General features: G+C 41.5%; 1 protein-coding gene across 5 annotated transcripts in view; it reads left to right on the plus strand.

Annotated features, from left to right (window-relative positions):
* Window positions 1-16579, plus strand: part of RIPOR3 (RIPOR family member 3) — a 54274-nt gene that overhangs the window by 30414 nt on the left and 7281 nt on the right. For all 5 annotated transcript variants that reach the window (XM_040608928.1, XM_040608925.1, XM_040608926.1 and 2 more), the window contains 11 exons: window positions 138-161; window positions 290-343; window positions 1118-1267; window positions 1896-1959; window positions 2358-2401; window positions 3076-3201; window positions 5417-5562; window positions 12480-12609; window positions 13596-14180; window positions 15333-15472; window positions 16315-16447. In XM_040608928.1, the coding sequence (XP_040464862.1) occupies window positions 138-161; window positions 290-343; window positions 1118-1267; window positions 1896-1959; window positions 2358-2401; window positions 3076-3201; window positions 5417-5562; window positions 12480-12609; window positions 13596-14180; window positions 15333-15472; window positions 16315-16447 (1596 nt within the window). The remainder of the gene's footprint in view (window positions 1-137; window positions 162-289; window positions 344-1117; window positions 1268-1895; window positions 1960-2357; window positions 2402-3075; window positions 3202-5416; window positions 5563-12479; window positions 12610-13595; window positions 14181-15332; window positions 15473-16314; window positions 16448-16579) is intronic.

A 16579-nucleotide genomic window follows, 5' to 3' on the forward strand; every position in this document is an offset into this window, starting at 1 on the left:
ACTGTCTTCTTGTAGTAAGCAATGTATCTTAGTGTAACTTAGAGTTCTCAATAGTGTCTTGCAGTAAGTATGAAAGTGTTGCTAGTACGTACAAATACACGTGCTCTTCTGTTCAGCCTGTGTTATTTCTCTTTTAGGCTTTCTACTATGACCTGGATAAGGTAGGACTATTGAGGATGAGATGAAATGTTACCAATACAGAAAAATGGATGATGTGTCTACTGTGTTACTTAAAGGCATGCTTAAGAAATAATGTCTTCAATCCCCTTCTCTCTCCCCTCTTCAAAAGCAAATCCGCTCTGTGGAGAGATACATCAGGAAACTGGAGTTTCACATAAGCAAGGTAAGGGGTTTTATATCTTATACATGTAAGGCTTACGCTGCTATATAAGCAAATTATCCAAATAGAAAGTACTCTGACTAAAATTAATGTGAAGGGGAATAATGCTGGGTACTTTCTGAAAGCTGTAATTGCTCTTTTTTTACAGAAGGAGATTTTTATTTATTTATTTTCTTGAATGGTTCTATTCAGGCTGAATGTTGGGCGCAACCCAACCTGAGTTTGCCTGTGAAGCCAGTTTGCATACTCTTAACAGTTTATTCAGAAAACGCCGCTGTGGGAAGACTTACGTGTTCACCCCCTGCTTCCCACAAGGGGCCAAATGGGCAGTTCTGTAGAGTGCGTGTCTGCTCTCTGCCAGCTTCTTCCAAAGGAACGAAATCTCTCCTCTGACATGGCTAAAGGTGTAGGTGTTTTATTCTGTATCGAAGGAGTCAGTTTTCTGCTCCCAAGTAATCTTTCCCTGAACAAAGTGTTACTCTGCTCCTTGTCTCCTAGTCTGATAATAGCAGAGGTAACTGTTTTTCAATATCCATGCTTTTTTGTAGGTATGTCTACAAACTGTTGCACTCCAGTCAGTCTGTAAAATGCAGGAGTTGCAGCATTCTGCAGTCCTATGATAGTGGGATTTGGTTTTATGTGGTTTGTGTGTTTTTTGGTTTTTTTTTTTTTATTTTTTTTTTTTTTTTCCCGCCAAGAAAGACTACTGATGTTCTTTTCTAAAACTGTGCCAGGGTAACTTTTGTTCATTCTTCCCCCACTTCCCAAACCATAAAGGTAGAAGAACTCTATGAAGCTTACTGTATCCAGTGCAGACTACGAGATGGGGCCGCTAATATGAAACATGCCTTTTCCTTGTCTCCTTCCACCAAGGCCTCCAGAGAGAGCCTAGTGGAGCTTTACAAGAACTTCCAAGAATGCACAGAGGTAGGAAATACTACACACATGTAATGAAGACCTGGCTGTTCATTAGCAAAAAATGTACTAGGACTTGCTGATGGCGTTTTCTAATGGTGCGGGTTAAAAATTGAACATGTGAATGAAATATAAGTACGTAATGTGAACTGAAGCTTGCGAGACAAATACCTTACAGGCAAAGCTCCTGAATTCTGTGCGCTTTTTTGGTCTTGCTCAGCTTGGCTTCATGCATTCATGAAGGCAAGTGAAAAATCTTTTGAATTTCTGCTTTAATACTAGGGTCCATTATGACTTCCACTGGAAGTAATGGGATGAGAATTAAATAATGAATTTTATGTTACTTTTACAAAACAAGTAGTGGAAGGTAACTGACAATGAACTGCTCGAGTAGTTCCACTCTTCTGTGAAGCAGCACCCTGATTTTCTTTCTCAAGAGTAGCATGAATGGACCCTGTATCAACCTCCACTAGTGAAAATGTCTGTGTGTATATGTGGGCTTTTATTGGTTTTCTTTGTTGTTTTTTTTTTTGTTTGTTTTTTTTTTTAAAGAGCCAAAGTCCTTTAAAATGGTGTGTATGGGAAGGTAGCTACTCTGCGCTGCTTTTCGGTCATAGTCACTGTTCAGTCTTTCTTCTAGGACATGTGCTTTATAGAAGGGGCGTTGGAGGTCCATTTGGGAGAGTTTCACTTGAAGATGAAAGGTATGTTCCTTTCTAGTTTTCTTCAAGACCCATCAATTGATTTTGTGTTTCCTACGTAGCAATCTGATCTGCTGAGAGTCCATTTATTCAATGTCAGTTGCTTCCACTGGCTTTCTGGATGAGACCCTGACCTGAATTTTGGCAAACTTCTGTTTGCTTCAGTGCTATAAAACAGATCTGCAATGGTAATTTATATCTGAATATAGAAGCTGACAAGCTTTCTTTCCTCAGCTTAATTAAAGTTTGGCCTTCTAAGAGTGTTTGAGGCTGGTCGTATAGCTTCTGCACAGAGTTGAGCACAGGGAGGTGTTAGTGATAGTCACTATTTATTGCAAGTTGAGGCTTTGGGGGACATCGTAAGAATCTACAAGCATTAAGATTTTTCTTTCTCTTTTCAGGGTTGGTGGGCTTTGCACGTCTTTGCCCAGGGGACCAGTATGAGGTGCAGTATACAGCAATTAATTTTGTCTTTTATTTTACTGTTGTGCATTTGCAGTAGTGGAACAGGAGAGCAAGGGTGCAACATGTAGAAGGCGAGCAGGAAACTGTGATAAGTGTGCACTGTCCTGATGAGACCAGTGCTTTGGCACACTTGCTATTATGTTGGCCTCTGAGACTGGGAGAGGGAAAGGTGTGATTCAAGTGTTATGAAAGGGTTTAAAAGATAGCAGTGATTGTCTATCAAAACCAACCTGTCAGGGCTTTGTCTTCAAAGTTGCCTTGGAATCAAGTAACAGTTGCTGCCTGTTTCTTGGAAGACTGCCCTTGGCATGATTTGTGCGTGTCTTAGTATCTTACTGGGTTAGTCTCCTACTTCTAACAGTTCCAGATGAATTCCAGGGTGCCTTGTGTTTCAGTACCGCTACACTTGCTATTGCAACGTTGTTTTGCAATTCTTGTAGAATGGGTGGGATGTGTCATTTGGCACCGACTTAAGGAGTTAAAACCCAGAACCTGAATTCCTGTCTCTGATCTTCTTTATCCAAGTTCCTAAATGTATAGTGCTCAAAGGAATGGCTTTGCTTCTGTGGTACTGGAACAGCGTGAGACCCATGGACTGAAGTGAACATTCTGGGATATGTTAACCGAACATGCTTTTTTCTTTGTGGTTTCTAGGTGTTTGTGCGACTGGGACGCCAAAAATGGAGGTTGAAAGGCAAGATTGAGACTGATGACAGCCAAACATGGGATGAGGAAGAAAAGATTTTCATACCCAATCTCCATGAGAAGTTTGAAATCAAGGTGTGGTGTATAATGGTTGGATTGGAATTAGTGGGATAACAGGTCTTCTGCCATACGACTTACCTGTTAGGTTATCAAGGGCTTCTCAAACTTCTTAAAAATGGGAGTTAATTGGTTCTGCCTACTGAATGGACATCTACTTCTGTTTTTTCCTCTGCTCTTGGCACTGGTAACTGTATTAGTGCGTCTGCTTTCCCACGTTCTGAAGTGTGGTATGTGTGGTTGTTGTGGGGGTTTTTTGTTTTGTTTTTTCTTTTGTTGTTGTTGTTTTGTTAGTCTCTTGGGTTTTTGGCTTTGTATTTTGTTTTGGCTTTGTATTTTGTTTTGGGTTTTAAGAAACAAAGTCCTAGATCAATGTCTGGGATTTTCAAGGGTAAAGTCTAAATGTGGAGACAAAAAGATGTGTGTGTAGATATTATTTGTATCACCCCTGTGGAATTTTAACTGCCTGGAGTTCTGTTCTCTATTGAAAAAGGGAAATACATATTTGGAAAACATGTAACTGCTGCACATGTGTAAGTTTTGAATCTGTAGTTCAAACATCCCTTTATCTGGGTGCACTGCAGATTCTTTTGCCATGTTTTACTCCAGAGATGGTCCATATTGGCAAAGAACAATGGCATTTACATGCTGGTACAAACTGTCTGTACTTTATACCCTTATTTAAAGAAGTTTCAGATCTCTAAAGGGCCTCAGAAGAGGTCGTATCCTTAAGAGTAAGGGACTGGTGCTAGTGGCCTGTGATGCGTAGATGACACGTTATGGGTACCCCTTAGGGGAAGCTTATAGTTTTTGCAGACCTTGTGCAGCTGCCCCTGGCATTGGTTCTGGCACTTCCCTAGCAGGTGGAGTTAATCCTTAAACAGCATTTCCACTGTAGTCTGACATCTCTTCTGGGCTGGACTCTGCAGCATGACTCCTGTCAGCCTAAAAGGAGCTGAGATCGAAGGCTGTGCTGGATCCTATTCTACTAGGAAACTGTGCCAGTGCAGGGTTTCAAGTTTTGGCAGCTGTGTTAGGCAGCTATTGCAATGTTTCCTCCTATCTGGCAGCAAGAACTGGGTTACATAGGAGAGTCTTTTTGGCATCTTGCCAGCATAGCCTTTGGAAATGTGCTTGCAATGCATTTTTTGCTGCCACTGCACAATGAAGATCAGGTGAGAGGCTAACTCAGATCCCTGTTTTCCCATAATAGTTGTAAAGATTTGTATTACTTTGTATGACAATGATAGTTTTACTCTTTTTGTCAGCTTATGAAAGTTCACTGACTAATGTTCTCCACACCCTCCTGCTCTTTCCACTTGGTACGTAATAATCTGCCCAGTATAAATACATAGCAGTTTTTTTAAAAAAAATTTAAAAAAAAAATTGAGGAGTGCCAAAGAGTGTTCCAAGAGGAGCCTAGCAACATAACTTTTGCTGGCTTTTAAAGGAGATGTAGGCATATAACTAATTCCTGAAGTGGACTTTAGGCACTTGTGCTAAAATTCTGTGCTGAGTCTGATGCTTTATGTGCTTCTAGAACAATCTGATCTTCAATTGGAAGTATGTTTTAATAGCGAGCATTTGGTTAGGTTTGATTTTTAAAGTAGCTGAAGAAGCAAAGTGCCAGCCTGGGAAAAAAACACAGGCCTGTCCCTGTATTGATAACAAACTCAGAGCCACCTGCAGAGCTAGAAGGAAGAACTGACACAAGTTCCAGTTTTGGTCCGCAGCTGAGTTCAGGACGGTTAGGTCACAGTAGATGCAGCCAGGTGTGCGTCCAGATCCTTTAGGCAATTGAGAGCTGAAATAGCCTGGTGTAGGTAGGCTAATATACTTGTCTGTAATATATATATTTTTATGAAAGTTGTTCTAATATGTACAAGGTAGACTCTGTACTATAAATGACAACTGTTTGTATGTGTAACAGAGCTAGGCTTCCCAAATTTCAGACTAATTTCTCTTAAAATCGTAGTTTACCAAATGCTGTTGTCAGAAGTGCTGTAGAGCTCTGTCTCTCCCCAACTCATGGAACTCCCTTCCTCTTTACTAGCTATCTGGCGTATTCCTTGTGGGGTTACCGTCTCACAACAGTTTAGGAGCCCAGAACTGAGTATCAAGATTAAGTTTGTGGGCCTCAGAGCAGATTTGAGCCTGGGGTGTTCTTTTTTTCCCACACATGTGACTTAGGATTGTCTGGTAAGATGAAAAATGGATGTGTTTGTCCTTTTAGGTGACAGAGCTGCGAGGACTGGCTACTATTCTGGTTGGTGTCGTGACATGTGACAGCATAAACTTCTTTACAACCAAGCCTCAGGCAATCATTGTGGATATAACTGAACTGGGCACGATCAAGTTACAGTTGGAGGTCCTCTGGAAGTAAGTACAGCTTCAAAGGAAAAAAGCTGGAGCTAAACATCTGAAATAAATTAAAAGGCTCCTAAGTGCGTTAGTAGCATTCAACATCATAGTCCTTCTTCTTTTTGCAGAGCAGGTGCAGGATAGATAGCAGCCTCGTGCTTGCTCACAGCAACCCCAGCTACTGTGCCTGATCTCTGACTCTGGGACCAGGCCTCAGGAAGGGGAGGGAAAAGGGACAGAAGCTAATTCTAAGACCCTTTTTTGTTCTTTGTGTTTATGTTACCAGAGCCGTGGCTAGCCACGTAAACTGGCCAGTAGGCTTTTACTTAGCTTACTGCCCCTCAGAATGAGCGTTCAAGTCTGGCTCCAAGCAATGTATGTACATCTATAAAGCATGGACAATAATATTAAAGATGATTAAATGAAAGGGAAAATAGCAGCTTCTAGGCACAATGGAGGAAAAAAAAAAAAAGTAGTGGAATTCTAGGACAATCACTTTTAACAGGCCCCAGTCTGTTAAAAAAAGCTTTCCCAAAGACTTAGGACCTTCATATTTGCACTGTGATTTCTACATAAGGCCTGTTCATGCACTACAGGGGAGCTTGGCCACAGGTGCACTTTTAAAATAGCTGAGTATTTTCATGGTGCCTGTGATTTGTTAAATTGTTTTGTGATTTAAATCTGTAAAGTGATTTTGATTGTGAATTACTGATGTTATTAAAAGCAAATTCTCACTTTTGTGGATGCTGCACTGGAACTTCCTCACTCTAGACGGACCAGCATAGGTTTTTGAGGTAGTACTGTTATTTCTGCTTTATGGGACTCTTGATCCATACTGAGAGTCTTGTCTGCTGCTAATCAAAACTTTTAAACCTGTTTCCATTTACTATTGTCCAGGGGTTAATTCTCACCATCTTAGTGAAACACACCCAACTAAACAATAGGCACTCCTCACTTGTACTTCTGTGTATGGCTTACTGCAGTCCTCGGTTCTTCCCAGCCCAACATGGCAAACAGGCATTTGAACACACCTGCGTGATAAGGACCTTCTTTCGGCCTTTCTACTGTGTGATGACTTGTGGATACAGGCTCTCTCTAGGAAAAGCAGAAACTGAGCGGTGTTTAGATTAGGAAGGGCAGGGAGCTATGCCTTGGAGGCCAGACTTGCTTATAAGTCAGCCTTGTACAACTTTTCTCAGGCCATGCTGGTTTCTTGTTTTCTTAAAAATTACTCTGAGACAAAAAAGCTTGTATGTGTTAAATGTGTGGTCTACCAATGTGCCCAAAAGTCAAACAGATCTTCCAGTAAGAGAAAATTTTCCCTGTCCTTAGGGTGAAATAACCAAATACATTTTACAATTGGACTTGATTTTTTTTTTCCCAGGTCTTAATACCCTGTTTCTACTTTTTAATTACCTTTGGGAGCATCATTTAACTTAAACTTTATCACAGCCTTTTAAGCCACAACAGGAGAAATGCCACAAAGGTTTTCTGTTGCAATTCCTGTTCAGGTGTTGATAAACAGCTTTCAGGTTGCATTTCTGGGGTTCGGGAAAGAAAAGCTTTATTGATCAACGTCTGTTGTGTGTGTTGTGGTTCTTGAAACTTGCTGTTGGGCTGGAAAATGAGTCTTGGCAACAGCATCTGAAAATATTTCTCATTGACTTACAGCAATGTGTGTGTTTGAAAATAAAACTCACACAGCAGTTTTGCCCACACCTGTTGTTTATCACACTTTTTTTTCCTCCTGAGATCTAACAATGGGCATCAGTATATGTTTTGTTTTGGTGAGGCGCTGCAGCTGCTCTGAGACTTTTGAGGCCTCTGTTTCTTATTTGAGAAGCTGAGCCACTAATTAGTTGGGCAACAAAGCCTCATTCCAGAAGCCTGCTGTGATCTTGCATTATATGCCCTATGAAACTTCCCCTTGCTTGTGCCAAGTTACGTATGTATTCCCATTTGAATTTGAAAGCGGAGACATTCATGGCAGAGTTATTGAAAACTGCGTGGAATTATTGCATTATATTTAAAAAAAAAAGTAAAAGTAGCTTTTTAAAATGACAGCCTTTTTAAATGAAAGCCAATTAAAATATCATTTTGACATTCATATGCCTTAATATTGGGGAAGGAAGGAGCAAAGCAGGGCACGGGAGGATATATGGGCTCTTGTACATCCCTGCAACGTGTGATGCCTTCATTTGTCATCTCTCACCCTGCAACAAGCACCACCAAAACTTGAAACAGGTTTAATCTGGATATAAAATGATCAAAAGCTCTATATGAAGTTTTGGAGCAGAAAGGACTGCAGACAGAACCCTTTGCTTGCAAAGATGCTTTTCTTATAAGGGAGGTCCCTTTTTGCCTGACTTCAAGTCTAACATCTTAGAAGTTACACTTGTGCAGTGAAGGAGACATACTTTATTTATTGAACTGGTTATAAAATCTGGTTTTGCCCTAATATGGGAAGTGCTGTACCGAGAGATGGCACGTTCACGGTGGAGTCTGGAAGAAATCGTTTCTACTCTCTTGTTAACCCACACAAATGGCATCTAACAGATTCACTTCATTTACTTTTGTTGGATCTACTTGCTTGCCTTTCCTGGCTGTCAGTAACTTGTGTGAATGATTATGCACACAAGTTGTTCCTATAAAAGGACCGTACAAGGAAAACCCCTTCTTATTCTGGGATATTGCATAGTTTCTCAGATAACAGCCTAAATCTCCAAAGGAGATATTTGTGAATAAACTTTCTAGAAGAATACAACTTATGTTGACACTTTATTGTTGCAGTAGCTTGCAGCTCAGGGTGTAGCTTTTGATTGGCAAGATGAGCATTTCTATGGCATTTGAGACAACCATCATCCAGCTTTTAGAGCTGGCAACAGCTGAGGCAGGGTTAGCGGTGACGCATTTTCTTTGGGAGTTAATCCTCACTTGGAATTTTTCAGTATATGAGAGAACTCCGGCTGCATGTCTCTGCTGTGTTTAAGGTCTGTGAAATGCATTGGTATCCTACCAAGTGGATTCTCCAGAGCACTTCTGTGCAGATCTGGCAGGCTCCTCCTCTTTGACAGCCTGTTTTGGTGAAGTTGTTTACACAAAAGAGAAGTTTTGTGGTGATAACTCAGGGAGTTTCTATTTTCAAAGATAGAGCACTCAAAATAACAGTTGTTTTTTTTTCTTTAAGAATAGCTAAACAAATCCAGCTGATTTGCCCAAACTTCCCTGAGAAGCAAGCTTTCAGTCTAGACCTGCTTTGTGAGAAATCCAAATGTAGATCACTCTTCCATTTCTAAATGTATATTTTCTTTAAATAGGCCACTAGTCTTCTGGACTCCTAACAAAAGTTCCTTCGACTCCTTTATAGATTATGCCATGAAGAGTGTGAATGAGCTTGGGTCTGTTGCAGAGTGGCTTTGTTGGCCAGTTTGGCAAAAGGCTTTGGTTTTTTTGCCAACTTAAATAGCAGTCTGAATTCTGTCTCTTACATGAGGGACAAAGAGAAAGCTTGTATTCTCTTTTCAGAACTTCAGTTAGCACCCCGTACTGGGATCTAAGGGTACCAGCCAGCCAGAACCACTCTCCTGATTTCTGCCGCTTTGAGCGTGTGCTGGCCTGGCTTTCAAAGCATTCCTGGAGTAGGATTTAAAAAAAAAAAAAAAAAAAAAAAAAAAAAAAAAAAAGTAAAGGAGAATAAAACCAGGGAAGTCTGTATTTTTGGATACATACCTACTGCCGGTCTTGCTCTTATAGATGAAAACTTATGTGAATAGGTAGTTACTCATGTAGTCCATCAGTGCATGTCTGTGCTTTTGATGGAAGTGATGTTTCATAGCTTAGTCTTGTGATAGGCTGTACTAACCTTGAAACCGGTGCTTGTTATGCTTTAATAGGTAGGAGAGACCTAACAACAATCACACTGTTGCGTGGGCATTTTCACTTATATTCAAAATGCATAAAAGAAATCTCCTGATTAACAGCAAGTCCAATCCCATTGACCAGAGCTTTTTCTGGATTAATGCAAGCCTGGATTCGCAGGCTTGGTAGTGGGGTTCGGACAGGTCTATCCACCAAGAGCCCTTCTGGCCCAGTGCTGTTTAATACATGGAGCAACTGGACAGAAGGGGAGGGATTAGGGCACAGTCTTGGCAGTGGGAGAAAGGAAGGCAGAGTCTCTGGGGCTGAAGACTGAACTGAGTTCAGCTCTTACGTGTTCTGTCTGATTCCTTCTGTTCCTCTGAGAGCGTAAACAAGGAAGCGTCCTCCTTACACACCCAACAGAAAAATGCAACAGGTTGAGGGAAATGGTAGAAATCTGAAGCATTTCATCCCATCACAGGTTTGGTGGTTATGGCAAAATAATATCTCAGTGGAAATCCATGCTCAGTGCTGGCAAGGCTGAGGTACCTCTGAATGTGTGCGGATGCAAAGCTGCTGGTGTTTGTGGGAGGTTCAGTCTAGGAAACATGAGCGCCGATGAATTGTAAACCCCTTCAAGGTCAGGCTGGGCACGTGTATTTTGGAGCTGGACACTGAAGTCCTGCAATGGTGCTAAGGCAAGCTGAAGGAGCGTTATGTGCTGCATTTACGTTGGCCTTAACAATGATAGCATTGTCATGAATTTAGTGCCGGTATTGTAATTAATCATAACCAAAGGCCAACATGTTTGGCAATATAGAAGCAGAATGGGACAACAATGATGATCAGACATGTGGGGCTGCTTTCTTTAACAGATTTTTTCAGCCTTGAAAAGGTGTTGCTGGATAATACTGTGCAGGCATATAGATGTTTGCTGTGGAGGATGTAGAAAGAAATGATCAGCTACCGTTTCTCTCAGTACAGCCACAGAGACACCTGCCCCACCTCCCGCCCTCTCAGAGTACTTGTTCCACAATTTAAAGTTAAATAATGAAAGTTCTGAATACTTTTGACCTACACAGAGATTTTGTATCAATGATTTCAGGAAGTGACTAGACAAGCTAAGAAAAAGCGTGTGGCAATTAAAGGTAATAGTCTGCTTGCAAAGTCTGGTGCATCAGATCTAAGCTGTGGATTGCCTCAAATTTGAGTATGTGTCTGGGGAAAGCCTACTATATTTGACTTATTTCCTTTGCTTTTCCCCTGAATATCCCCTGCTGCCTTCTGTTAATGTCAAGATGCTGAGAGAGATGAATTCGTAGATCTGTCCCAGTGTGGTGTTTTGTTTGCTGTATGAATGTGGAACAAGAGGATGGATCATGCCCAGAGAGCTTACAGCCAAAAGATAATAGATGCTTTAGAGCAGACTTTGTTCTTTCCTTCACCCTTGGCTTTGGTCTCTCAGCTTGTTATCTTGCAGTAACAGGGAGCATGTACTTGTTTGGAGGGTAGCTGAAGAGCTGCGTTTTGCCAGAGGGTTTTAGTAATTGTCAAAGGGGCAAAACAGATTTAACTTGTTATTCCTGTCCATTTCCTCCGAAGCGTCATTTTGCATTACTTCATTGCTATATTAAAAGCTCAACATGAAAAATCCGAGGAATGGATCCCTGTGACTTTTCTTACGAAATGCCATGGATGGGGAGTAATTTGCTTCCACCAGTAAACATAGCAGGCTCTGGCTAAAAGGCTCTTACTGTCAGAAACCCGATTTATTTTCTGCATAGTGAGACAGTGCAGATGGTTGTTAATGTGACTTCATGGAACTGGCCTGTTTGATGAACCCCAGCTGGGTGACACTGGTAAATTTAGCCAATTAACCTGTATTAGGCGAGCTCGCAGAGCATTACCTCCACACTGAGGAAAACAGCGGTGTGTTGCGCTGCAGGATACTGTTGAGAATTGTCCCTGTGCAACATGAGAAGCTGGAGAGAATTGGAACTCTGCTTTTCAGCTTCTGCTACAGAGAAGTTAATTTCCCTGTAATTGGTTAGTCCTTGTTTTCGTTTGGATCTTTTCAGACTTCTAGTGGTTCTATGTTGTACAGCTAAATGCTACTGTTTGGTCACTATGTTCACATCTATGAGATTACAGATTTGTTATAAACAATTCACTTTTTTTCAAAATGCCAGTACTCAAGTGGATAAAACACATTTTCTTTCAGTGCTACAAGGCGTACAAGTAGGGAACTAAAGTAGCACGTAGGAAAAATGAACTTTCTGTGTTTAACTTTACATATGTCTTCCCTGTCCTGGTTAGCTGAGTTGTGTTTTGGGAGAGGAGACAGTTCATCCAAGTTTGCTTAGGCTGCTTTGCAAAGAAGTTGGGAAATTAATGGCTGTGATGTAGTAGGTAATCGGGAAGCCTTTACAGCAGGACTTGTCAAACTCTTGTAGACCATAGCTAGTATCCTCTGGGGCTAGAACTAGATTCATCCATGACTGTATGAAACACATAACTTGCCATATACCACTGCATAAGCTTCCTGTGCCAGCCAAAGGGGTTGTTTATTAATGTTTGAAGGATAATGAAGTGTTTTTAGTGGCTTTCCCATGTAGTGTGTGCTCTGCAGGAGACGGACTAATGATAGTTTTCCTTTATTGCATGGGTTACATTTCCTTCCTATCTGGTGAGGTGTATGTCTCACTGTCAGGCTGGTGGCTGTCAGCAAGCAGCCTGTGCTGAGCTTGCCAGCACTGATGTCAGTGTAGGACACTGTGGAAGGATGGAGAGCACTGCAGGCTCTTGGCCTGTTGCACTCTTACTTCCAAAGACTGTGGCATGGATCTCTGTCTAAAGGGCGCTGAGAATTCTGTGTAAAATACAGAACCTTTTCACCTACCTCTTTCTTTGCTGCTGCAGTCAAGGATGCAGGTCAGAGAGGCAATCACTCCTTCCTTTTATTCCCTGTGTTGTTTACTAAACATTACAGTTCAAGTCCTAACAGCTGTTCCTGCTGCTAAACGTTTCTGTGCTTTCTGGTCTTACTGACACTTAGGCATTTATGTTTTCTGCTACAGCCCCTTTGACACAGAGAACCTGTTTTTGTCACCTGGATCCACTGCCAAGTTTTCTGTGGGTAGCAGGAAGAGCTCATTATACAACTGGACCCCACCAAATACTCCCAGCTTCAGAGAGAAGTACTACCTGGTGAGTATGCAGAGGAAAGCAAAATGCAAAACACCAGCCTCGGACTTGATTTTTGGAATAGATTAGGCTCTTGATAGAACACACTCAGAAATGTGAAAATGTAGCACTCCAGGGCCTTTGCAGTTTATCTGGGGGCTTTGTAATACAAATTTTTTTAACCCCTGTTCTTTTGAGTTCCATTTTAGATTTTGTAAAAGAAAAAAAACAAACCTGCCAAATATTCCTCTTGGCAGCCAGAACGGTAGGGGGGTGGGCATCTGCTCTGTGATTCTCTAGTGGGAATCAAACTAGGGTCCAGTCTGCCTCAGTAGCCGTGGAGCAGAACGACATCTTAGAGGTGCTGTGTGAAACAAGCCTTCCTCTCCCTCAAGCCCGCTTTTTGCCAAGTGTAGCCCAGGGGAACAGAAAACGTTGCCTTCTTTCTCGTTCATTCGGGAGGGTTTTGTTTTAATGGTTGTTTTATGATCCTGTTAATTCTGCCCTACATCTCAAATACATCATATATATGTTCCCCTAACATCAAGTCTAAGGCAGGTTTGGTGTAGCCTCACAAGGCAGCAGAATATGCAGTTTTTTCAGAAAGGTTTATTATTTGTATGGGGTATGTTGGACTCTTCAAAATGAACATTTCCTGTAACCCTATTTTCATATCCTGTCCTGAGAAGATGTGACATGCAAGCTGCTTGGCCAGGTTCTTTTTCCAGAAACATTTTTTTTAGCTGACTTTGTAACTTTCATCTGAAATATCTAAAGCAGAGTTACTGCTGTTCCACGTGGTTAATCCAGTAAGCTCTTCATACATTGTTTTAATAGTTTCTTTTGCCCGGTTTATTCTGACCAGGCTCCCCTGCGCAGAAAAGCCCTGTGATTTCGATCAGTTTGGGCGTGTATGTTTCCTAGAACAGGAAACCGTAGTTCTGTATCTTAGGCGGTATCTTACACTTTTCAATTGCATGTATGCTCACTTACGAATCTGTTTGCTGCAGTCTGTTTTGCAACAAAGGCAGAACCAAGGGGATGCAAGTGATGAAGCTCAGCCTCCCAGCATATTGAGCTACTTGGCTGCCTGTGATTTTGATGTACATGGGAGGAACAAGCCTCACAATCCTGCAGAGACAAGTGAGGCAGACTCGTTCAGCTCTGAGGATCAGAAGGGAACAGAATCCAGAAATACAACTCCAGCTCTAGACCATAGGACATTACCGTTGGTGATTATTCAAGAGGCTTGTGCAGAAGAGCGACAGCATCCTCCTTCAAATCACACAACTCTAGACATCCTGAAGAAGACGCCGTGTGTGGATGGATTTCCAAATAACCCATCTAGTTTTCTGAATCGTCACAAAGATAGAAGAGATTCTTTCAACCAGACCAGAAATCGCCATCTTGCAGAGCAAGAAGACATTAGCCAGAAAAGCTTGAATTCTGCAAGTGACCTAAAACTAGATGGACATACAAAGTCAATTGATAAGACTCTCCAAGAAGTATTAAATTTGTTGAAATTACATGATGTGAAGCAAGCCCAACTAGAGAAACTGGAGTGCCAGGTTTCATCTCTGAGGGATAAGTTAAAGGTATAGTAGTGTTTTACTCTTGGTAGGTGGTGTAGCTTCCACTGTTACTCTTAAAACTGTAGAAGTTCCATGACCATGTGGTGAATTTGATTTAATCACGTTATCAGCAGCACGTTCCCAAAAAGTAAGTTTGGCCACCAGAGGTCAGGCACTACTCAGAAAAGGCAGCCTCGAGAGCCAGCTAAACTGGAGCACCATGTTGCACAGCATCTCTCGGAGACAGCCTTCAAATGCTGTGTGCAGATCAATAATCTGGAAAAAAAAATTAAGAAACTGCATGCACTCAAAGCAAAAACTACTCTGGGCTAAGCAGAATCTGAACTGTATGTCAGAGCCTCTGCATGTTTGGTTTCGTTGTTGTTATTTTTCAGATTTAGTATACCTTGAGATGACTGCATGAGTTCATCAAACCTAATGTTTCCCCGGGATCACTTAACTTTTGTAGGCAGTTCCGTCTGTCTGACAAGTCCTATGATGCTGAAAACCTTTTTTCTTTAGGGGAAGGGTCCTGGAGAAGAGCTTTCTGCAGGCAGTGGGTTATACTGCAAGTATAGTAGCATTGTAGTATGTGGAGCCAGTGTGTCCCAGTCTCCAGACTTGGGAGATTAGATGAAGTCCTACAGTACCTTAGGTCTGGAATAATAAATGACATTAACAAAACTGCACTGACTTCATATTCCAGTGCAATCACTTTAAAAATAGAAATTAGAAAAAATAAACCAAGTGCTCTCAAAGCTGCCTTTCCAAGGGGGAGAAAGTTAGTGGCCCCATGAAATCTATTATTGGTATGAAAGTTCCTAGAACAGACCCCTAAGATTGCTACTTTGAGATCTGAAACAGGGACTAAGTGAAAATTGCACTGATGGCAGAAGATGCAGAGAAAATGAGCTCACATCCCAGCCTTAACAGACATGACAATCCAAAGACGAATACATGCAGATTAAAATATTGAAGCGTATTTTGAATTTAATTAGTAACATTATTTTGGGATCAGAGTGCTGTACCAAGAGCTAACTTTCCTGATCTGTAAGAATGAAATCAGAAAAGCAAATTGATTTTCTTATTAAAAGTGATTTGAAAAACAACGAGGAACTCATGCAAAATGGCTTGATAACTACAAATAACAGTATTTTCCTTCAATTCCGTTAACAGCTAAAGACACTTCACCACAAACATTCATCTATGGAAAGTCTAATGGTGGAGACAGTACTGGAAAGTTTTGACTTTTTAAACGCTGACTGTAGTGCTGATGAGCTTTCGTTATTTGGAAGCGTAAGAACAGGCAGTATCAGGTATGTATCTGCAGCACTTCGTTATAGGGGACAAGGGAAAGGGGTCAGGAGGGCTGATCCCAGCAACACTTACCGATACGCTGTACTCGGCTAAGTAACGATTGTGCAGAGTTGCTAGTGGTATGAACATCCAGGATAGAAACCAATTTTTTTGGAATGCTGTGAGATTTGTAATTCACAGTACCTGCCAGATTGAAATGGCAGGAAACTTAAACTGAACTTACAGAAAGCGTTGCAGAATGATACCTGCAGGATATGGTGGCCTGACATGCAGGACTGCTACAAACAGGTGGCAGGAAACAAGCTTATCAGGGTGATGCTGAACAGTTCTTCACTAGCAAGGGAGAAAGCTACGAGTAACTTGGAGCTTTTCTACCTGTTCTTCCTTTTGATTTCAGTGTTGCATTTTGCGAGTTGCGTAGCACCGGGACTTACATTCCAGAGCTATGAGCCTGATCCTGGGAGGCTTACTACGCTCCCGGTATCACAGAATTGGCAGAACACCAAGGGATTTGTCTGTTACATGTGCTGCTTTTGCAGTTCACCAGCTGCAAATGAGCCAGCAACTCAATTCCCATTATCTGGAAGTATCTTTTACTAGTATTGATTCTCCAAAATGGCATTTTGTGGGATCAACTGATCTGGTATTACTGTTCTGGAATGAGCCTTAGAAATTAAGTCCTTATGTTTTCAAGGAGTGTTATAAATGGAATAGAAAATGCTGTTAAATGTCATCTGGTTTGTACTTCTGCAACTTGCTTGAAGGCTACTACTGAGACTGCACGTCTTTGTATTTAGTGATGAGAAGTTTTTAACTTCCCCCCCCCCCCCCATCTCAACAGTACATACAACGACAACACAATTCAATCCCTGAGCTGTGACAGGAGAACAGAAACAAGAGATGTAACTACTGGTGATGACAACTTAGATGCACTTTTGATAACTCATCTGAAGCTGTGCAAAGGTCTTCTGCAGGTAAGGAATAGCCTGTGGGTTTCCAGGGCACTGGCTGTAATTGTTGATTCTGATTACGAACAAAATTGAGTATGTAGCAGATTCTCTTACAAAAGCAGAAAGACTCAGAATAGAAATTGAGTCTAAAACCTG

The sequence above is a fragment of the Falco naumanni genome, chromosome 10, assembly GCF_017639655.2.
Source record: "Falco naumanni isolate bFalNau1 chromosome 10, bFalNau1.pat, whole genome shotgun sequence".
Lineage (NCBI taxonomy): Eukaryota > Metazoa > Chordata > Aves > Falconiformes > Falconidae > Falco > Falco naumanni.